The 24,162-nt window shown below is 42.5% G+C and overlaps 1 protein-coding gene across 1 annotated transcript in view; it reads left to right on the top strand.

Moving 5' to 3' along the window:
- The window catches only part of mbd2 (methyl-CpG binding domain protein 2), a 36,322-nt gene extending 17,660 nt beyond the window's left edge, over nt 1–18,662 (top strand). Inside the window, exons 3-7 of the mRNA XM_030783822.1 lie at nt 2,603–2,740; nt 9,812–9,902; nt 10,085–10,262; nt 12,556–12,683; nt 17,680–18,662. Coding sequence (XP_030639682.1) covers nt 2,603–2,740; nt 9,812–9,902; nt 10,085–10,262; nt 12,556–12,670 — 522 coding nt within the window. The 3' untranslated portion in view covers nt 12,671–12,683; nt 17,680–18,662. The remainder of the gene's footprint in view (nt 1–2,602; nt 2,741–9,811; nt 9,903–10,084; nt 10,263–12,555; nt 12,684–17,679) is intronic.
- Nucleotides 18,663–24,162: the final 5,500 nt, after the last annotated feature.

Raw genomic sequence — 24,162 nt, 5'->3', positions numbered from 1 at the left:
CACACTCCTCAAACTGTATCCACACTCCTCAAAATATCACACACTGCTCAAACTGTATCCACACTCCTCAAACCATCACACACTCCTCAAACTGTATCCACACTCCTCAAACCATCACACGCTCCTCAAACTGTATCCACACTCCTCAAACCATCACACGCTCCTCAAACTGTATCCACACTCCTCAAAATATCACACACTCCTCAAACTGTATCCATACTCTTCAAACCATCACACACTCCTCAAACTGTATCCACACTCCTCAAACCATGTACACTCTTGTTAAAACTATACTCACACTCCTCAAACCACATAAACTCTCCTTAAAACTATACTTGCACTCCTAAAACCATCACTCGTTCCTCAAACTATATCCACACTCCTCAGCCACATACACTCTCCTTAAAATACACACACTCCTCAAAGCACATGCACTCTCCTTAAAACCATACTCACACCCCTAAAACCTTATACACTCCCCTTAAAACTGTACTCACTCTCCTCAAACCACATAAACTCTCCTTAAAACTATACTCACACTCCTAAAACCATCACTCGCTCCTCAAACGATATCCGTACTCCTCAAACCACATACGCTCTCCTTACCACTACACTCATGCTCCTCAAACCATATGCATGCTTCTCAAACCGTACGTGTGCTCCTCAAATCATTCTCACCAGTCTGGGATGCTGGTGACGTTGTTTATGACGTCTGATCAGATCGTGGCACAGAGCCCCCTGCAGGGCTGTTGTCATGCGATGTGACAGACGTGTGAACGCAGCAGAATCCAGATGAGCTGAATGAATGGAGCGTAATCAGCTGAAAAGGGCCCATCTGATCCCTCCAGCACTAATAGCCATGGTCCTCTGACTCCCAGAACAGGGTCCGTCACTGAGGAATGATTTATGAGTAGCTGTAAAGGCCAAAGCCTGTGTCTTTGTGTGTGTGTGTGTGTGTGTGTGTGTGTGTGTGGGTGTGAGTGTGAGTGTGCGCGCGCGCGCATGTGTGTGTGTGTGTCTATTTCTGTGTGTGCGTGCGCATGTGCGCACTCTGATACACAGGCCTGACTCTATCTGTATGTAAAGTCAAAGCTGAGGTTTACTTCTTCCTTGCTTCTGCTCTTGCTTCGTTGCATGTAAGGTGAGACTTTGACGATATAATCTCTGTCCTAACATGGAGATGTAATCCAGTCCAGGCAGATGGCCTGTGGAGATAACTACACAGCCACTTTCATTACTTTCTCATATTCTTTCACACTAATGCTGAATGAAAGCTGTACCTTCTGACAGTTCACTGCTGCTAAACTGAAACATCTCCTGTAAAGAGTCATTTGTGCTACATTAATGGCAGTAAAAGTGATTTTGGTGCACAGGCAGCATTTTCATGAGAGAAAATGTATTTGTTTCTGAAGTGTTGGCCTGTGATGCCGCTGAGAACTGGAGTGTGTGTGTGTGTGTGTGTGTGGGAGGAATCGAATCGATGATGATGAAGATGATAGACTTTCTCAGGTCTGTTTGATGTGTTGTCTCGTTTCGTTTCTCACGGCGCGTATGCATGGAAATTCAGTCGAGTACTTCATCCGAGTTCCCTCGAAGTCTGCGTCTGGTAGAGTTGTGGTGATTAGCTCAATGTGACATTAATATTTAATATTTTTGTGCCTTTGCGTCTCTGAGATGGCAGAGTGCTCTCGTCGTTTTGTATTTTACTGATAAAAACCATCGACGTTTCCCACCACGCTGGGCCCATGTTCATTACTTTCCAGTTCCACCCTCTGACTGTATCACCCTCCAGCTGTGAAATTAACCGCGTTCGCTTTCTCATCCGCTGCTTTTAGAGTGTACGTGCGTTTGTGTGGGCGGGTGATGTGATCCGGTGTGTTTCAGAGAGAGAGAGAGGGGGGGGGGGAGACAGACAGAGACAGAGAGAGAGAGAGAGAGAGAGGGAGAGACAGACAGAGAGAGAGAGAGACAGACAGACAGACAGACAGACAGAGAGAGAGAGAGAGAGAGGGAGAGACAGACAGCGAGAGAGAGGGAGGGAGAGACAGACAGAGAGAGAGAGAGAGAGAGAGAGAGAGAGGGAGAGACAGACAGAGAGAGAGAGTGCGGAGTCTTTGTAGCTCACTTTTGTTATGCCCTGCTCCCCATGTTCACAATGATTTTGTATAAATACATTTTTATTTTCCTATTTTTTTTTTTTTTGACCCCTTTGACACTTAATTGCCTGTTTCATCTTTACTGTAATCTTGCCTTTTGTTTTGTTGGCTGAAAACTAACCTCCCATTAATGTGATTATTTGTGTGGAAATGCTGGCAGCCCCAACCTGCTGTGTGGTTTGTGCAGGAGGATATGAACTAGACTAATAGTAAAGGGAAGAAGAAGGAGTCATACTCACTGACCTGATGACAACAGAGCTCTCTGAGTCACTGCCTTTCATTGTGCAGTTAGCATAGTGCACTGGTCTGGGTACAGTTAGGAGCATGAAGGGCAGTCCTCTAGTTAACGCTTGTCTTTTGAGGACTAGTTTTCAATAGTCTGTTTGATTCTATGGTGTTAATCTCTCCTTCTCTTTTTCTCCTCTTTTTATCTTTTTGTCCTATAGGGTAAGCCTGACCTGAACACAGCACTTCCAATCAGACAAACAGCTTCCATATTCAAACAGCCTGTCACCAAAGTGGTCAACCATCCCAACAACAAAGTCAAGACAGATTTACAGAGAGCAACGGAGCAACCTAGACAGGTGATCTCTTCTCTTCTCTTCTCTTCTCTTCTCTTCTCTTCTCTTCTCTTCTCTTCTCTTCTCTTCTCTTCTCTTCTCTTCTCTGCTGTTCTCTGCTGTTCTGTTCTTTTTTCTTTCATCCTCACAGTGCTCTCTATAACCTTAACTTAGATCCCTACAGACACAACCAAATGCCAAATGCCGGTGCACACACTCCAAGACGCACACACACACACGGCATTGCATGTACTCTTCAAACATGGAAACCCATTAGACACACTCACTGATGGGTGAAATTTATGCTTGACAGGTCATAGGATGTCGGCCGTCCAGACAAATTACACAATTCAAAGTCTGATTTAGTCTCAGTAAATTTTAGTCAGTTGGCTTGACTGGAGATAAGCTATTTGCATAAGCTCTGTGTAAAAGGGCAGAGTGCAGTTGCTTATATCTGCCACCGGAGGGCAATGGAAGTACACAGGTCACTCTCTACTTGTGACACACAGCGTACAGGCGTCACGCAGGACTGCTGATTGGCTGAAAAGCAAACGCTAAATAAGGAGAGAAGGCGATGACTCCCGTAGCTGCACTTCCTGTGTCAGTGGTGAACTCGCCGAGACCCAGACGACATGTGCGGACATGACCGTGACACAAAGCCATCGTTCTTTAACCCCTTCTCTTACCTTTTTATCCACTGAATGGGATGATACGCATTTTAGATACTTGAAATAGATGTGACAATACTCTCATGCTTTTTGCCAAATCAGAGAAGATGTTTGATGGAGGGAAGATGTTTGATGTATTGCATACACATTACTCTCTCTAGAATGACTGGAATTCATAGCCTAATTTCTGGCTCTCATGTCGTCTTACCAAACCATCCACTGTACAATATATAGACATATATAGGTATAATAACATTATGTAAATATATATACACACACATACACACACACACACACACACACACACACACACACACACACATATATGTGGGGGTGTGTGTGTGTGTGTATATATGTATATATTTACATAATGTTATTATACCTATATATGTCTATATATTGTACAGTGGATGGTTTGGTAAGACGACATGAGAGCCAGAAGTTAGACTATGAATTTCAGTCATTCTAGAGAGAGTACACACACACATATATACATACACACACACACACACACACACACACACGAATGTAGTATTTAACTGAGGTTTGGAGACACGGTGGGCTCTGAGTGTGTTGGCTGAGTCTCTTTTTCCTTCTCACCGATCCTGATAGACATTCTGTGGAGCACTGGAACACTCCAGTGCTGCTCAGCTGGATCCGTTTTTAAAGCTCAAGGCGGGGTTCTGACCTTAAGGTCCAGTTGTCATGCATGAATGGTTTTTCCTGCACTGAAACCAAACCCACTGAAACTCATTTACAGCTGCTCAGAACAAGGTCAGTCAGTCACAACAAACAAACAAACAAACAAACAAACACACTTTAAGGCGGTGTGAAGAGCAAGTGAAGCCCTACACTAAAGCGCCGACTGTGAAACACAGTAATATTACACTGAAAACAAGGACCTAGCCGAGTTTTTTCTTTCCTCCCAAAACATTTTCAGATAGGCCCTCAGGTTGAGTGATCTATCTAAACTTTTTTCATTCTGTTGCATTCAATTAATTTTTTTCTTATTTTTTCCATTTCATTTCACTTGGACTCATTCCCGGCAGTCGGCGTGTGAGGTTAGAGGAAAGAATGGAATCGTGGGAGAAGAGACAGATTAAGGAGAGAGGGAGTCTGGGAGAGAGCGAGAGCGAGAGAGTGAGTGAGTATAGTAGAGAGGGAGGAAGGAACGGTAATTGAGAGGGAGAAGAGAAGAGGATTGCTGTGTGCCAGAAGTTTCACAGAGAGAGTGAGAGAGCGAGTGAGAGAGAGAGAGCAAGGGAGACAGTAAGAGAGAGCGAGGGAGAGAGTAAGAGAGAGCGAGGGAGAGAGTAAGAGAGAGCGAGGGAGAGATTAAGAGAGAGAGAGAGAGAGAGAGAGAGAGAGAGAGAGAGAGAGAGAGAGAGGAGGTGTTGTGCGATGTGTGAGGGGGAGGCTTCAGTAGTCATTAGTTGGGGAAGAATGAGGGTACTGCCTGGCTGCTCCTCACTCCGTGAGCGGGGAGGATAATGGCTCTCCCCTGAGTCCGGCCCTCCCTCTTTAACCTCTCTCCACAGAAACACCCAATTACCTGTCAAGACATTATCACAGGTAATCCTCACCAGGTCCTAAAGTGTCAGCCATCAGCCGGAAAAGCCGGGCTACGGCGGCGCTCCGAAATGTCTGCAGTTCATCTGTGTGCCAGAGCCACTGATCCAAACGTTAGAGGAATTCTGTGTAATGATCTAACGGCCGCAGCCGAAGGTTAAAGAGATTAGCCGAGGACGAACGTCAGGAGGGTGTATTAAGGAAGAGTCTCGTGAAATTTCACTGCTTTTAATGTCAAAGAAATGCCACGATGGGAGAATATGCAGTGTACTCTAATGGGAGGTTCATTAAGACAACTCTAGCAGTTTGTCACATTTCTGTCATCAGTCCACACAATGCATGGTAAACACTGACATATAGGACCATAAGCCACCAGCCTCTCAGGACTGGACACATGGATACTGTAATGGTAGAACATTATTATTATTATGATTATTGTGATTCTGATTATGATGATGATGGTGATTATTATTATTATTATTATTATTATTACTATTACAGTGGTGGGCGGTATGGTGGCGCAGTGGATAGCGCTGTTGCCATCACAGCAAGAAGGTCTCAGGTTTGATTCCTGGCCGGGCGGCCACGGTCCGTTCTGTGTGGAGTTTGGAGCATGTGTGGAGCATGTACTCCCTGTGTCTGCGTGGGTTTCCTCCAGGAGCTCCGGTTTCCTCCCACAGTCCATAGACATGCAGGTTAGGCGAACTGGAGACACTAAATTGCCCCTAGGTGTGAATGTGTGTGTGAGTGTGTTTTTCTGTGTGTCTGCCCTGCGATGGACTGGTGACCTGTCCAGGGTGTTTCCCCGCCTTCCGCCCTATGAGCGCTGAAATAGGCTCCAGCACCCCCCGTGACCCTAATTAGGATAAGCGGCTTAGATAATGAGTGAGTGAGTGAGTGAGTGAATGAATAAGGAAAATCAACAATACTTAATTTAGCAATATTTATATATAACAAAATATTAGGATAAGCGGTTTAGCTAATGAGTGAGTATTACAGTTGTACTGCACTTCCTTGACACTTTCAGACTTTGGTCACATCACGGTGTGTGATTTTCGTTTTCACTCTCCACCTCTTGAACGCTCAGCTCATGTACCACAAAACCACTATTTTAGGAAAATAAGTGTATGCTAAAAAGGTGTATGCGCATGTTTGATTCTGACGTAAAGAACCGTTCCCCATCTGTTTGACGGCGCACGAACACCCCCCCCCCCCCCCCCCAAACTCTTGAAGCACGTCGTCAAACCTCTAATTATGGAATCAAACCTCTATCGAGGTGATGTGTCAAATTACAGACCTATCTGTCATTCTTCTCTTCATCCCCACATTTTTAAAAAAATTTATTTAAAACTGTTGCTTAGCAACTGCGGTAATTTTCGAACAGAAACAATAGGTTTGAAATATTTCGTTGAGGCTAATGAGCAAACCGTAAAACAGAGACAGCTCTAATGAATGACTCAGCAGTCTGAGGGTGTCTGTGCGTCTGTGCTTGTCCTGCTAGATCCAGACTCGGCTGTCCGAAAGAGTCTGTGTGTCCGTGCTTGTCCTGTTAGATCCAGACTCAGCTGTCTGAGAGCCACTGTGTGTCCGTGCTTGTCCTGTTAGATCCAGACTCGGCTGTCTGAAAGAGTCTGTGTATCCGTGCTTGGCCTATTGCATCCAGACTTGGCCGTCAGAGAGCATCTGTGTGTCTGTGCTTGTCCTGCTAGATCCAGACTCAGCCTCCTGAAAGAGTCTGTGTGTCCGTGCTTGTCCTGTTAGATCCAGACTCAGCCTCCTGAAAGAGTCTGTGTGTCCGTGCTTGTCCTGTTAGATCCAGACTTGGCCATCAGAGAGCATCTGTGTGTCCGTGCTTGTCCTGTTAGATCCGGACTCAGCCGTCAGAGAGCATCTGTGTGTCTGTGCTTGTCCTGTTAGATCCAGACTCGGCCGTCAAAGAGCATCTGTGTGTCCATGCTTGTCCTGTTAGATCCGGACGGAACAGAAGCTCTTGTAAGTCTAAGCAGATTTCTGTAAATGAAACTCAGATATGACACTCTATGATTCAGGACTCCTAGAAAAAAAACCTAGCTGATTTTTAACCTTCAGCCTTAATGGTTTCTCTACGGCATTTAGCTAATAAAATCCGCAGTAGTTACTCTCCACCAATCAGATCTGTCGTTTGATGCTCACAGAAGAGGCACTTCTATGTGAAGAGGCTTTTTCTAAATGTCAGAATATTGCTATGCTTAGAAAGACCCCTCGTTTTTCTCTCTCTCTCTCTCTCTCTCTCTCTGCAGGATGCAGGAAACCAGCTGATGCTTTTAGACTCTAGACTATTGTTACTGATGTGCCTCAAGGCATCACTCCGCTAAATGTATACATTAGCTTCTGATACCATGTAAAGCAGCCAATCTTATTGCTAGGAAAAAAATGAACAAATTAGCTCAATGCTATCCTCTCGCCTCTTGCTCTCTGTAAAGTTTAACATTGATCATAAAATACTGCTACTCACCTTAAAAAGCGTTGGACTGATGTTTCAGTCCCTTACATCCCACGGGGGGTTTAACAGTCAACATTTTCCTCTGGAATACTGCAGAGTGGTTTCCCACTCAGTGTATTTTAGTCAGGTGCTTCAAAGTTAAAACACTAAGTAGAAGGTTGTTATTTGATTCTTTTATCCACTTTAATTCTTTCCCATTTTTTTCCATGCAGATCAATTAGAACTGAGTTTGTATTGAACTGAACTAAATGGTGTCGTCAGATGTCAGGTAGAAAACAGAGGGTTCCTTTTTTTTCCCTTCCTTTCAAAAGAATGTGTCAGTTCCGTTATATGATGGTCTGCTGAGACGTGCCGCTAATGAAAAGCTGTGTGGAACTCACTGACAGGTGTCAAGTGTTTGACACGACATCTCCCAGGTTAAATTAGCAGACCATTCTCCTCCTGTCAGATCAGTTTACGCCACCCGAGAGAAAGATGGCAGATTTCTTACTTACATCAAGGCCACTTCAATGCAAATAAAAAACAAAAAACCTTGGACTAGCCAGCAGTAGCAGGCAAGTGGAAAATGCCTAGAAACTTCTATCCAAAGTGGTCTGAACAGACAGCGAAAAATGTTATGTCACTGAGATCATAGACCCATAGGGTGGTGGACTTCAACAGCATCATTAAAAACCCATCTGCGGTCTTTTTGCCTGGAAAAATAATACACCATTTTTTCAAGAAAAATCGTGATCTATCTACAGTATGTTGTCAATCTGATTTGACAAGGAAGGATAATCCCTTGTTTGACCACAGTTCAATAAAAAAACAAACCCATTTTGACTTTCCTGGTGACGTCTGGGGCCTGCGCGTCTAAGAGTGTGTACCGTGTGGGTCTCATGTGTCGTAAGTGTGTTATATTTGGCCCGAGACCAGAACCATGCACAGGGACAGAGGAGGAAAGACAATTGAGCGGTGCTGTTTCAGTGGAAACTGAAGGTGGTGGGGGGCTGATGCGAACCTCAGAGAATTGCCTCTCGTTATAACGATGTGACTTGTGTTCTTGGTGGACTGCCAAAATTTAAACACCAGAGCAAGGGTGGCCCCTGTGTTTTATTTTTCTTTTTTCTTTCTTTCTTTCTTTCTTTCTTTTTCTTTTCTTTTTTTTTTTTTTTTAAATAATGTTACGAGACCACAGTAGATCTTGTTTAGGTCTTCGTAGTCTCCCAGCTACCTCCTAATTCACTGTGGACTTGGGCACAAAGCCCAGATCTTTATTTGCCTTTAAATGTAGAGTTGTTGCTGTAAGAGAAAGAGAGAGACAGAAAGAGAGGGTGAGAGAGAGAGCGAAAGAGAGAGAAGGAGAGGGGGAGAGAGAGAGAGAGAGACAGAAAGGGAGAGATAGAGGGGGGATTCATTTGAATGGGCCCCACAACAGTCATGGACTAGGGATTTTATTGAAGTCTTACAGTCTTCTAAATAAATCCTTGCCTTGTTTTACGATCCACCGGCCCAGGGCTTGGTGAACTGGCTTCAGAGCGGAACCACTTTATAACAGTCTATGGACGGGCCCTCTGACAGTTTCAGCGTTACTGCTACATGTGACCCCATGCTGGGTCGGCTCACACCTTTAGCATTAGCATTTAGCACAGGCGACAAGGCTGATCTTACCATTGCCCTGGCTGTGGCGGTTGGTCACCGTGCTGGGTTACTGGTGTAACAGAGTCTGTGTCTCCCTCACATGTAAGGCCTTGGTAAGGAAACCCTGTGTCTGGTTGTGAGAGGATGCAGGGTCTCAGTCCAGTTAATGAATGGACAACCCTGCACAGACCTGATGCATGACTTATCATGTCTCGTCTGTTGTTTATATCGTTATTCTGAGGGTGTCCTTTAGAGTTAATGCACATCCTTCTTCAACAACAGCTCCAACCCAGTTTTACCTCCACCTCCTCTTCCTGACTGGTACAACAGATGGAGGAGAGAGGAGGCAAAACAGTTTATTTCTCAGACCTTGGACACGATGTTAATGCTAACCATAGCATCTAATCCACTGGCCAAAAACTAACCAGGCCTGTGGAATTGGAGTCATGGAGTCATGGAGTCGGAATCAGAGTCAGAGTCAGAGTCAGAAACAAAACTGGGTTACTGGAGTCGGAGTTGGTGGTACCATAAATTGAGGAGTCGGAGTCAGGGTTGGAGTCGAAGGTTTTGTGTACTGACTCCACAGCCCTGAAACTAACATTAACATTAAAACTTTGGATTACTGACAAGGTCTCTGCATCAATACAGCCAAGAACTGATTTTGCCTTCGAACTATGTAACCAGTAAAACTATGTTATCGTTCTCATTCTCTGCTAAATGGAGATGTTCTCTTTTCTCTCCCTGCTCTGCCTGCAGCTGTTTTGGGAGAAGAGGTTAAAAGGCCTAAGGTCACTGGATGTCACAGAACAAGTCCTCAGGACAATGGAGCTTCCCAAAGGTTTACAAGGTAAGAACATGCTACTCCACTCTGAACTGCACATTACTCTAAAGTATACTACACTACTTGAAACTACACAACATTACTCTAAACTACACTACACTACTCTACAAACTCCAAACTATGCTATGCTAAATTACACTGTACTACTCTACGCATGTTTGTGTTTGGGGTGTGTGTGTTTGCCCTAGGCGTGGGTCCAGACTCGTCAGACGAGACACTGCTGTCAGCCATCGCCAGCGCCCTACACATGAGCTCGGCCCCGATCACGGGTCAGACGTCTACAGCGGCGGAGAAAAACCCGGCCATCTGGCTCAACACGGCCCAGCCGCTCTGCAAGTCCTTCATCGTTACTGACGATGACATTAGGTGTGTGTGTCCTGTATCTGTGTGTCCCCATGTGTCTGTGTGTGTGTGTGTGTGTGTGAGTGTGTGTGAACTGATGTATAGAATATAGAGGTTGTTTGGGTGGTATACTCACATGAAAGCTAACAGCTACAGGCGGTTTTTGTCTCAGCTTTGTGTGTTAACATATACATTAGTATCCACTGGCATTTCCATTTTGAAGTGTGTCTTTGATGTGTTCTGCTGTGTCAGACCTGTTTTGATGAATGTTTAATCAGTTTAAAAGTTATGGTTGGGGCTTAATCAAAGTTGTATTGCTTTTTATTTATTTATTCATTTATTTATTTTTTTTCTTGTCTTATTGTTTCTTTTCAAAACACAGGCCTTTTCCCTAGAGGAGGGACTATTGGGGTCCCTCTTTAGACGTGGCCTCTCTCTGTCTCTCTGTCTCTCTCTCTCTCTCTCTCTCTCTCTTTCTCTCTTTCTCTCTCTCTCTCTCTCTCTCTCTCTCTCTCTCTCCCTCTCTCTCTCTCTCTCTCTTTCTCTCTCTCTCTCTCTCTCTCTCTCTCTCTTTCTCTCTCTCTCTCTCTCTCTCTCTCTCCTTATGAAATAATGAGATTCGGGATAGGGATCTCAGTTTTTGGCTCTTACTCAAACTCTGTCCATCACAATAGTCTGGGAGTGTTGAGGGTTTACAGTGTAAGACAAGAAGAAAAAATGCTTTAGTGTTTCAGCCAAATTAAGCTTTGTCTTTAATTATTTATTTTTTTCTTGGTTGTATCAGGAGCTATCATCACTTTTTTGGGCAAAAACACCAGTGATGAGCTCATCCTCCCTGTAAAAAAAAGAAAAAAAAAAAGAAAAACCTTCCTCTTCTCTTTTTGTGTGGTTAAATCCCGCTGTCTCTGACTGCTAACAGCTCAGCCGACGTTTACAACACAGTATGTGTAAAGATTTGCGCCTCAGCGTGTCCTGAGCATATTACTCCTCTGAAAATGGAGGGGATGAATCCATCAGTTCACGTTTAAGTCAGAAATGAGAACTGGCAGCCGGGGAAAACCATAAGTGCCTTAGAAAATGCTTACAGGATCATGGCACTTAATGCTTAATGTGTGGAGAGGTTGGTGTTGGTTTCACTGTGGTGGTTCAGAAGGAACTGGGAATGGACGACCTGATTTAAGTGGGCTGCACGCTAATTGCCCAGACCCGGTTCTGAATCCCCACGTCCTCCTACATTCTCTACAGATCTGACTGAATGTGTTGGATGAGTGAAGGCCTAATGATAACGACTGCATGCATTTACATAGCATTGCACAAGGTCTAGCAGAGCAGTTAGGGCTTCAGTACCAAATAAAAAGAGATTTAGATACAGACCAATCATTCCTCACGATATGACTTCATAACCAAACGCAAGATCGTCTGCTTCGGTTTTTTTCTTTTAGTTGATGAACTCCTTTTGACCACTAGATGGCAGTGCATACACATACACACTCGCACGCATTTAAATTCCATGTCCAAAAAAAGCAGAATGCAGAAGCCCAAAATGAAAAGAGCAATTTTTTCCAGAAGGAGGGCCTGGCATGTATTACACATACAGCCGTAAACCATGTCTATATCATAAAAGAAATGCTTTAATTGTTATTTGTTGTTATTTGTCTAAAAGTCTGATATGTCAAAGCTTTGTCTCAGTGCCTTTGCCTTTTCGCGTTGAACGAACCATAGAACTGACAGATGAAACTGATGTATTTGATTACAACGCTATGAATGCCTGGTACTGGAAGGTGTTTTCTGTGCTGCGTAGCGTAAGGACAAGGTGGCGTTCGACAGACGAACACACGTGACGCGCATGACTTATTTGCCTCTCCTCGCTGTGTTTGATAATTATTGTGATGTTTACGTGACACGCTGTGATCTGGGATCATGAGTCGCAGAGAGAAACTCCATAAGGAGACCTGCGCTCGGACTAAAGGTCGCATCAAATCAGAGGGGATGTGGCCTCCGTTCGTCGCCTCACCGTTTTGTTTTTTTTTTTCCCCGTTTTGTTTTTGTTTTGCTCTCCCTTCATTAACCTCTAGTCATGGGAACGGTGCCAACAGCCTGACAATCAGTAATGAGAGAGAGAGAGAGAGAGAGAGAGTGGGAGAGAGACAGTACACAAATGAAATGTCGTATGAAATATGATATGGATTGTGAGGTTGATTCCACAGTCAGGTGAATTGGGGAATAGATTGCTTTGCTCTGTTTTTCCCCTCTGGTCTGTGGCTTCTCTCTTTCTCTCTCTCTCATCCTCTTTTCTTTTGTTTTCCTCTTCTCTCAGGGAGCAGGAGCTGAAGGTACACCAGGCCAGGAGAAGTCTGGAGGAGGCTTTGATAGCCGATGGTTTGGCGAGAGCAGCTGAGACCACACGCGATATAGAGGGGAAAGCCGCATAGGGATCCTAGGCAGGTGAGAGAGGGAAAGAGAATGAATGAATGAATGAATAAATATACAAATAAACGAACGAATGAATGAAGGGACAGGCTCAAGTTAACTTTGATTGATACACATGGAAATCATATGGACACGGGGTGATTCTTTTCGAAGAGGTGAACACAATAGCAGAAAGCAGGTACGAATATGAGATATCGGCGGTGCGCTAATCGCGTAAATATGGATCCTTGCGGTCCTTAAGCGCCTACTCTCATTAGCTTTGGCACGCTGCCCGGGCGGCAGCTGGCTGAGACCCCGTGCCTGGGTACGCTAACTGGAGAAACATTATCCAGCGCCTCTCTGAGGCCAAGGCATCTACTAAAATAGCACACTGGTATTCTAGCCATCCACGTGTCATTAAAATTAAACCGTGACACCAACATCACACCAGAGCATGTCCCACTTGCGATTTTGTAATGGACGTATTTCTGCTCGGAAATATGCCTGTTTGGTTGCCGTGGCGATGGAGTCTTAGAGAGGGGCGGGTATCCGCTTATAGCGTTAGCTGAGCGAATCAAGCCATGAAATATTCAATTTCTCATTAATATTAAGGGATTTGAATGTGGCTTCAGCCAGCCTCGTCCTCTCCTTCTTTCTTTTTTATCGGACTGTAATAAATGTTTAAAGGAAATTAATAGTTCATATTTCATTGCGTCTTCCCCCAAAATCACAGTTTGCTATCAAAGAGACACCCCCAAAACGACGGGCGATAGGGAGAGCGTGTGGGCATATATCTTTATATGCCTGATCTCACCTCGATTTCTGAAAATATATTAGAACTCCCAGTAACAATTCCTCAGGTGGCGTTTTTTTTAATGCCAACGCACTGCGCCGTTAATCTGATTGAAAAGCAGCGAGGCAGACTGAAAGTACATTGACTTAAACGTTTCTTTTCCAAATAATCCATCCCACTGTTTTGCGTCAGGTGGTACGGTACGGTATAGCTTTTATCTTATTATTCTTTAACTTTTGATGGACACTGTCTATTTCTGATTGACTTTTCTTCCTGAACCAGAACCAACAAACGACGTATTTCTCATGGCAACAACGTCTTATCTCGCTCTTTGGGTTTAATTTGTTTATGATGGGTTTGCCCTGCTATGGAGGGGAAAGGAATTGCCCCCTTTAAATGCAGGCGCAGAAACCGGTGCGAAATACAAAGCACAATTTAAATACAAATTACCCAGTGGCAGCAAAGTGAATAGCATTTGCATTAATTCCAGTGCCGGGTCACAGCCAACCTCTAAGATAAATGTGTCTGTCTAATTTATCGGTAGGCTGTATCCTCCAATTTGAATGAAAACGCGTATTTTGTTTCAGGACCTTTCTGCATATGGTTGAGCAAAATATTATATGTGTAGATTTCCCTGAGATTGTTTATATTAATCTTCATAGTTTAAGAGTTAAATTAAAGTGTTTTATGGTCGTCTTGGCAGCGGTGGAGTGCCGCAGGTCCATGATGCTAAAGCTAGCGTACAGGCTACTGATGTTGAATTTCAGAAAGCGCTTTGTTTTATGATTCCCTGTGGTGCATTTGGCATTAGTGGGTATGCCCACCCCACAGTTGAATTTATGGACCGTGGTCATCGATGGTTCAGCAGGGGCTGGTTCTGAGTCAAGCCTTTAAAACCAGCCCGTGCCACAGGCTGCACGGCGTTTTCCTGTCAGCGTGACAAATGCTCCGCGCGCACCATAATCTTTCAAGCAACAAGACCGGAGCATCATGTAACCTGGTTTGATGTCTCTCTGTTATCAAAATGATGTACTTATTTATACGTAGTATTGAGAACGATAAAAACCTGGCATCATACAGAGGAGAGAGGAAGCAATTAAAATCGGATTTTTTCCTTATTTAGTGCTGTGTGAAAGGTGATCAGTGAGGAGGGAGGGCTATTGCATTTGCAGTTAGTCAGAGGTCAGGATTTACAATGCCGATCGATCGGACATTGCTACTACAGAGCTTCCCAAACCCAGAAAACCCGGCACGTGCCTGCTATCTCACCTCGCCACATTTCAACTCCACAGTAGCAACCCCAGCCTGCAATTGACTCAATGCGCATAAACACGGGATAGATTTGATTATCCCTCATAGACTACAACAGACAAAAGTCCAGCGCCAATTACCCTTAGTATACACTGTTGTTATTGCGTACTCTGACCCTCAACCAGAACAGACAGCAGATGAATATTGAGGTGAACGATCGCACGTCCTTCAAATGGTTGAAAACAGTTGTTTGCGTCAATGTTATGAAAAAGCGCATCTGAAAGAGCTGACGTAGAAAAGGAAGAACCGGTTATTTTTTTCGTTACCGTAGTGATGTTAAAGTTTTATCGTATAATTGCTGACGAAGACGACTGGGGCCGTGTTTTTTGTACTTCGGCTTAATTAAGTCATTTTTGACACGCATATTAAGGGGTTGAAAGTAATCAGAAAATGTGATGAGGGCGAGTGAGTACGAAAGTAGAAATGGGTGCTCTAGTTTGACCCAACCTCCCCCCTCCAGGGTCTGTTTTACAGAGGAGAATAGGCTTAATTATAAGATTATAATGCATTTTAATGCAAAGCTAATTACTAAGACCGAATTAAGACAATTTTAACACCATTAGAACATGGGGCTGGAGGAGAAGTACAGAAATAGTTTTAATGGTATGATGGTTTTTCTCTGAACGTTGTAGAGCATTGCTCTCTCTCTAAATGGCCAAGTAACCTGTGACAAAAAATGTTATTGACATTTGTATTTGTGTGTGACATTTGAATGGCGTTGGTGGTAGTCTGGTACTGCACATTTTATCTTGAGTTTCCATTGTCCAAAGACCTAAAAATGGGGTATTTTGGTGTGTTTGTGTCTGTGCGTTCTTCCATGTCCCAGGGCAGTGAGTTGTGTCTGTCTCGGATTTGGAAGTACAAACAGACTAACAAGACCGTAATATCGCCATATTAGGATAGTTCAGTGGCCTTTGTGATTTTACACTGGCTGTTGGATGTCTCAGCAAAATACAAAGGCATCCTTGCAATCAGAGAAACATTACTGCAAGCACTCATTCTAATGGGGTTTGTTTAACTTGCAATGTTGATAAAAAAAAAAAAAAAAAAAAAAGTATCCTCCCGTGCCCACTGCCCCACCCCCCCAGTGCGCGGTTGTGCCTTTCCCCTGTTAACCTGTGCGTGTTTTCAGCAGGGGCCTTTCAATAGATGATTAACGTTTGTTAATATTTGATTCCTTAAGTAATCCGTTTTTCCCCGCTGCATCGTTATTGTCTCTAAGTATGTATAATTAATGTTTGTGCTAGAGGCAGACCATTAAATTGTGTCTGCAGTTTGTCCTAATTACCCGTTTTTTTCATAATTCGATTTAAGTGAAAAGCTTTTGCTAATGGACATGCAAATTAGCCGTGTGGCAGTCTTAGATTGATTGTACTACTTTTCGGCGCTTTATTTGTAAATTTGGTTGGAAGATGCGGTTTAGGGCACTTAAAAAATGCTTGCTCCTGCCACTTTGTTGCGCATGTTTTTTTTTTTTTTTGCTGTCAATCCCATTATAATTTCAACTACGCCTGGTGATTTATGATTTTAGATGCTTGTCAAAAATGCATTTGTGATTGATGAGGTTGAGATTTGTTTGCCCGTAAATCCGCCCATTCTACTGCGTTAAGAGCTAATTATTTTAATTTTACTTGCAAATTATCTTTCGATGGCCATACATGAGATGCAGACAAAGATCCCATGGGTTGGATACAGCTCATATTGCCATAGATGTTCAGATAAACTCTTGAATCATGTCATTTGGATCATCTCAGTCTGAGACAATAAAATGAACCTGTGTTGTTATTCTGATATCAAATAACTGTACATATATCAACATGTAGAACATTTCTGATCACATGGTCCAGATATATACACACTGTGGACGATGGCCACCTGTTTGTGTGTGTGTGTGTGTGTGTGTGTGTTCATTAGTTATGTGGTTTTTTTTTTTACTGTGGACTACTCTTGCCCTGTTTCATGTTCCAGTGAGACTCCTGCAGGCCTCCTAATGATTTCTGCTGATGTGTGATGTTCTTTTTTTTTAAATAACTGCTCCTCACGTCTCGGTGTGAATAGAACCCCTTCTGCTTGATGTGTATCAACCAAAGCCCTCCAGCATGATGATCTCACTTTCAAGGGCCAGGAATATATCTTACTCCCTCTCTCGCTCCCTCAAACACACTACACAGTACACACACACACACACACAAAGGTCACCCTTTTAGTGTATTTTCCTGCTCACTGAAAAAGATTTTTATTCCCTTCAGGCATTTGGTAGAATAGGATTTTAATTTTAGAGAAACAGACTACACACACACATATATAAGATGAGTGTGTGTGTGTGTGTGTGTGTATATATATATATATATATAGATATATATATAGATAGATAGATAGATAGATAGATAGATAGATATAGATATATACACACACATACACACACACACACACACACACACACACATACATAAATACATACACACACATACAAACACACACACACACACATATGTAAAGGATAATGTACAGTGAGCCGGTCATTATCACGAAATAAATGCCGACAGGGTGAAGCAAGACCCCGACGCAAAGTGGAGGGGTCTTGAATCACCCTGAAGGGTTTTATAATGACAAGCTGTACATTATCCCGCTTATTAGACGGCTACTTACTAAAGAAATCAATAATTTGACCCAAAATATTTATTTAAAAATGATTTTATTGATTTAAAAATGATTTTATTGCTTCCGCTAAAAAAAATCGTTCCATAGCTACGGTCTGTTATACATAGAAGCGGTCTGCTATACAGAAATAACAGACCGTAGAATGCTGTAATTGACCAATCAGAACAGAGTATTCAACAAAGCTGTGTAATAAATAAGATACAAGGTATGAAGAATATTGGGTTGTCCATCTGCTCTTCTGACATGCTTTCTGTTTTGTACTCACAGTCCTCTATGCACTGGCCTCAGACTTCGCCCTGCTGTGGATGAGCTGGAGACGATCTCCACATTAGAATCAGCGGACCCAATGCACAAACGTCGTGTCCTCTCCCAAATAGCTTTAACCAAGGCCTTTTTTTGACTATAGCATATTTCTGATGTACATATTGATATATATCATTCAGAACACTGCTTATTTTGTGTCAATAAATTTGAAAATTTAAGTATTCTTTTTATAAAGGCAAATACAGAGCAATACTATTTGAACTTCCAGGAACTTCAGGTTGCAATCTGCTGGATTTGTATTTTTAACTGTCTTTTTTTTTTTTTTTTTTGTCTGTTTATGGTGTTGTTGGTTGTAAGGGATTTGTTCTTTGCAGGGTTTGTAACAAATGATTAATGCATTTACATATGAATGAGACGGCTTATTTAAGAAAAGAATTTTATACCTTGAGAGAGAATACTTTAACATTTCTTGCTTCACTTTAGAGTAAATAAATGAATATATTCACTAGACTCCTGGGCGTTCATAATTCACATGATGTGATTCCACGTGATTTTAATACACACATAAATAGACACACACACACACACACACACACATGCTTTGGGCACTGTCCAATTCAGTCAGCACAACAGCCTTAGATTTGATTCAAACTGTTGAATGGATCACTGTTTTGATGAGCCAGAATGAAGACAAGTAATGTTTGCTCTTAGAGACAGGAAGTACCGATATAGTCAGTTGTATTACTGTGCAGCAGTGGCTGTCTGAACTACGGTGCCCAGTGTGTAGTCTTGGAGCTTTCTGTGAGAGTCAGGGGCATGGGCTGCAGTTGCAGAAGCTGATCTGATTGGGCAGTTCAATCTCACAGAGAAAAATGTGGTAGATCTGGAATGGTAATGCTTCCCCCACATTATCACAGAGACATTTGAGCTTTTTGGAAGTCAACGTGGAGTCAGATGTGTTGAGAGATTTATCTGTGTACTGAACTCCTCGGTCTAGACCCATATCTTTCATTAAAGCAGAGACTTGCTTTAAAAGTGAACTGTTGCAGTGTTCTACTTGCAAAATCAGCTTTTATTCTCCTTTCCCAGAAAAAAAAACCTTAAGGAAGGTCACTGAGGACTCAGCCAAATTGTTCATGAAATGTTTTACACTTGCATTTAAAAAGGCTACACGCAGTAGTGAAAAAATGAGCAGTTCATATTTTACTCATAGATCTGTTGGCTTTGTTCTTCACAAAGTTCAAAGCAATAGTTATTACCGACTGACTCATCAAAGACCACATGACCATCAAATCTCTTCTTGTATGTTCACTTTCAATGTAACCCTCTCACCAAAGACAATAACCCTCATTCATTTTGGAAAAAAAACCCTGAACATTTTACTTGACGTTTAATAAGACCTGAACTTGGTGCAGTCTCTTGGCATTTAAGGATGTGTCATATGGAGTAATAAGAGTCACATAGATTAGCATGCAAGTGACAGAACTTGTCATATGGTGTAACCACTCAAGTATTCTCACTGCTCCGTTCCAGCAACAAGAGTGTGTGTGAATGCTGCTACAGATCTCTCCTTTTTGATGCAAGTGTCCTTGGAGATATGTTTCATGTAAAGGGAGATTTGTTCCATATGAAGTATTTTATTGCTTGCCTGCTATAAAATTTGCAGGTTTTGTCTCTATATTAGATGATGATGGGTCCTGTGGTTCCTACGTAAATGAGTCGTGGGTTGAGTGAAAGATGTTTGAGGTTTGGTCAGATTTTCCCTTTAAGCTGCTCTCACAGTGAACTTGGAGGACTGGAGTGTTTTTGAGCTCTATGGCCAACTGGCTCAGCACAACAGATTTTCATGTCCAGCCCCTGCGCTGGTTCCACTATGCCGACTCTTTTCTCTCCAAATGAGCCCTGATCGGTTCTGTCCCTGTGTTTGTCCTGACAATGGCTGACTGATTGGAGTAATTATGTCCAGCTGCTCTCGGTTAGAGCTTGGTTGGAAAACTACACATAAGGACAGTAGGTGATTTGGACAGGACTTGAAAAATGACTGATCTGTGGGAAGAATGAGCACTTAAATACTAATCCAGGATTTACACCCAGCGTCACACGTCTTCCCTCCACATCCCACTGGCGTGGAACCTTCCATCCCACGAGTAGATTTCCGGTGGTACAGCGGACACCACCGCACTGCTCTTTGTCTCTCTTGTCCCCATGGAAACGGGTAAAGTGGACCGCTGAACCTTAGGAGAACGTCTCATAAATTATTTAATGGTATGTGTGTCTCTTTCTCCCTTGTCTCCTCTCTTCTGCATGTTTTCAAACACCACTTCCATCAATTAATGCACTTCAAACTATCATTTATTCGGCTCCAAGATTCACTTAGCATTAATAATCATCCAGGACTGCATTTCACATGGCATTAATTATCAGTACTGTTATTCACTCAACACTACTGATTCTGCAGCGTTGGACAACTGGTCACTCATTACTGCACTTCACTTAACCCCACTTATCACTCAGTACTCAACACCACTTATCCTGCAGTGCTGGACTACTGGTCACTTAAAACCACTGATCACTCAGTAGTCAACGCTACTGATCCCATGATACAGCTACTCATTTAACTCTACTGATTACACAAATTATTGCCGTTCCCTAAATAACACTGATCACTAGATACTGCTATTTCCTTAACACTGGTGATCACTTAGCACCGCTGTTCAGTCATCTCTGTTGATCACTCATTACCACCATTCACTGAATAATGCTGATGATTCAATACTGCCACTCACTCAACACTACTGATCCCATGATACAGCCACTCACTTAACACAACTAATCCAATAATACAGCTGCTCACTTAACACCACTGATTGCACAGTACTGCTATCCACTCAACAGTACTGATCCCATTCACTCAATGTTATCAATCAGCCTTTACTGTCATGCACTTGACACTACTGATCCAGCAGCTCTACCATTCATTGACGCAACACAACTAATCACTCAGTACTGCAACTGACCCAACACTACTGATCCTGTAATATAGTCACACACTTACTGATCCCAGATTACAGCCACTCACTTGATACTACTGATCACACAGTACAGTACAGTACAGCTCTTCCTTATACACTCAGCCCTTCCCATTATTCAGTACTGCCACTCATTCAGTCTTCACCTTACCCAGGATATGGACTACTGATACTCATCCAGTCAGCACGGCTGTTTGTTCAGCACAACCAGTTGGATGACAAATCAAGTCAGGCATGTCATAGTACTAAAGCTAGTTGCAAAAATGTTTGAATGCCACATAGGCAGACAGGCGTTGATTTAGCAACACTTTTCCCCTGTGCATCAAACATTTTCAGATATGAAGGACTCTCCAGGCAACAGCATGGCCTCCTGTCTGTCTTATGGAATATTTCAGCGGTTTCGAATGGAAAGTTGACACCATGTGATTTTCACTCTGCATGACCTACAAAAATAAACATCTGGTCATTCAGCGATGTAGTTTGTAGACAGGCCGTTCTAGTAAAGGGAGTGTTGGAAGTCAGCACTTGCCCCATTTGTTAACAGAAGTTTCTCTCCCTCTGGTCTGTGTGTGTTTTTTAGGGAATGCATGATCAAGGTGTGTTGAAACGGCAGTCATTAGTGCGGCTGTAGTTTGAGTAAAGTGTGTGGATGGGTTCTGATCGTTTCATTACCAAAGTTTCACCGTGCTGCCTGTGAAAGTCATTTACATACGCTAATGGTCCGCCAGTGCCAAGTTGTAATCATTCCATGAGTATTTTTTTTCTCCTTTGGCAGACGCTTGTGTGCTAAATGGCCGGAGAATTTTCATTTGCATATTATAATGGTCATGTTTTGCATAAAGTCTTGATCGTGAGAAGGGAAGACAACATATTTTTTTGTCCTGGCTTAATATTCAAAGTTATGTATGAGCTCTTTTTATGATCTTGACTGTTTAGGCCTTCATTCACTGGCCCATATGCTACCATATTGTCTCCACCTGTATCCGAGGGTAGAATAATAGGTCGGAAAACACTTGAGAGAGAGTGAACACTCTCTCTGAAATAATAACTCCACAAGGAAGGAAGAAAGGTCTTTATCCATTTCCTTTCATGCATGTTATGCATCGATGAGAACAGTGTCAAGTTTGTCGCCTCTTTTTTTATGACATGTCATTAGGTCCTCTAACATCAAGAGGGCGATGCAGATTTCGTCAGACAACTTGTTGCACAAATATGTCATTGCACTTCCCTGGTCACTAAAGTTGACTGTATCATTAGCCTACTATTAATTAAGCACAATCAATACTCACAGACGTGGTCACGTTTTAATTCAGCTATATTTTGGGGCCCAGACACTACATGGACACACAGGTAGCCTGCTGGAAGTTTGGAGGGTTCTAGCTTTCCTTTCTTTGAAAAACTTTAAAAAGAAGAGTCATGTCCAGTGCATTATAAAAGCAGTTAACACAAAGCAGAGCTGAGATATGGGAATTCTCTTCCCCACTGGTCAAATGATTGCCTTTAAAACACTCAAGTTAGGTACTAATTGTGTAATTGAGACAGGTGGAAGCTGAGGTTGTATTAATCACTGCTTTGCTGAATCTGAACATATGAGAAATGACAGCTGAAACCAGCAACACAGGAGAGATTTTTGTAGTTGGGAAGGCCAAACTGTAAGCAATAGGTCTCAACTTTTAAGCTTACACAGGGACGGATCAGAGTCCCTATGAAACTAGGGGGCCCCCGCCGCCATCTGTGCCCCTGGCTGAAATGTAGGTTGAAATCTCTTAATGTCACATAATGGGGAAAAACTAAATGTTTGAGGAGACTCAGAATAAATGAAAGATAAGGCAGTTTCGCTTGTTTCTCCTGAGTGGATATGACTGAAGGTTTTTAAACACATGGCCCTGACCACATAACCGTTTTTAGAAACTTTGAGAGGAAAACTGAATGAATGGTACTGTAATGTCTGATTAGCTGTGATAAAGTCAAGTTAGATGAGCTATATTTACTGAATACGATGAAGTCCAGTTAGACGAGCTATATTTACTGAATACGATGAAGTTAAGTTAGACGAGCTATATTTACTGAATACGATGAAGTTAAGTTAGACGAGCTATATTTACTAAATACGATTAAGTCTAGTTAGACGAGGTGAATAGTGACGTAATTTCTGATTAGGGATGCAGTCGACTGGAAAACTAAATGTACTGCATGATATGTCAGGAGAACCCATTTATCATAAAAAAAGTAATTTGGAAATGTGCTAAAGTTGCTTTTTCGAGGAAGAAAAAGAAGAAGAAGAAGAAGAAGAAATAGAAGAAGAGGAAGGGGAGGAAGTAATTTAAAGGTGTGTTTATAGTCCGCTATCTTAGCAGTTCCTTGGCTGGTTTGAGTGACACACTCTCCATTGTTTGGGATAGCTGATAAGCAGATGAGCAGATTTCTGTGTGACTTTGCTGTAGTGTGAGGGGAAGATTATGTACTTTAATGACTTGTTTACTAAGGGACAGTTTCAGATATTTATGAGTTTGAGATGCAGTTCCTCTCTCTCACTGACATCCTAGTTTGTTAAAAAAATGATTCCAAGTTGCAAAGCATGAAATTACATTAGACCTCATAATTACACGGTGTTATTTGTCGTGTCGTATCTGATTATTACTCTGACTGATTATCTCAGGAAATTCCATCCATCAAAAATTCAAGAGAAAACAAATGAGTCACAGGAAGGAACAAAAATCACTCAGACACTAAGGCTTGGGCCACTTTATCACCTTCAAATACATATCCTTATAAACCCGAAAGACTGTCCTCAGATACAGATACATATCCTTATAAACGCGGAACATCGTCTTCAAACACACACCCTTTACATGTGGAAAATTGTCTTCAAATCGATATCTTTATATACAGTTGGAAAACTGTCTTCAAATGCATATCCTTATACATGTGGAAAATTGTTTTTGATATCCTACCTAATTCTGATTTATACAGTAAGTGTTTGTGCTGTATGTTCGCTGTAAAAGTATTTGTTGTATAGTGGACTGTACTTGTATGGCACACTTTTAAAATATGACAACAGCATGTGAACATCGTCCAGTCTGAGAATAAATGTTGCCAATGTTGGTGAACGAATGTAAAAAATACCCGCACGTACAGCAGCTACTCAGTAGTTCCACTGCAGTGCAAACTCGGTGAGAAGAGCAATGCTATGTAAGGACAAAACTGCATTGAATCTACTATTCCTGCCTGTGTTTCTTTTTTTTCTCAAAGCTTGTGTGTGTTGTGTCCTCTCTATCGCTCTCTCTCTCTCCTCTGTGTGTGTTTGTGTGAGTTGGTAGAAATCAATAGCTAATTGAATGTTTTGCTGAAGCCCTTGAGTATTCTCAAGGTTTTGTTACAGTGTTTTGCACTAACATTGGTGGGGAAGGAACACCCCCCCCCCCCCCCCCCCCCCCCCCCCCCCCGCAGGCCTTTC

The sequence above is a fragment of the Chanos chanos genome, chromosome 9 (genome assembly GCF_902362185.1).
Source record: "Chanos chanos chromosome 9, fChaCha1.1, whole genome shotgun sequence".
Classification (NCBI taxonomy): Eukaryota; Metazoa; Chordata; class Actinopteri; order Gonorynchiformes; family Chanidae; genus Chanos; species Chanos chanos.
This window is presented reverse-complemented; position numbering and strand designations above follow the sequence as displayed.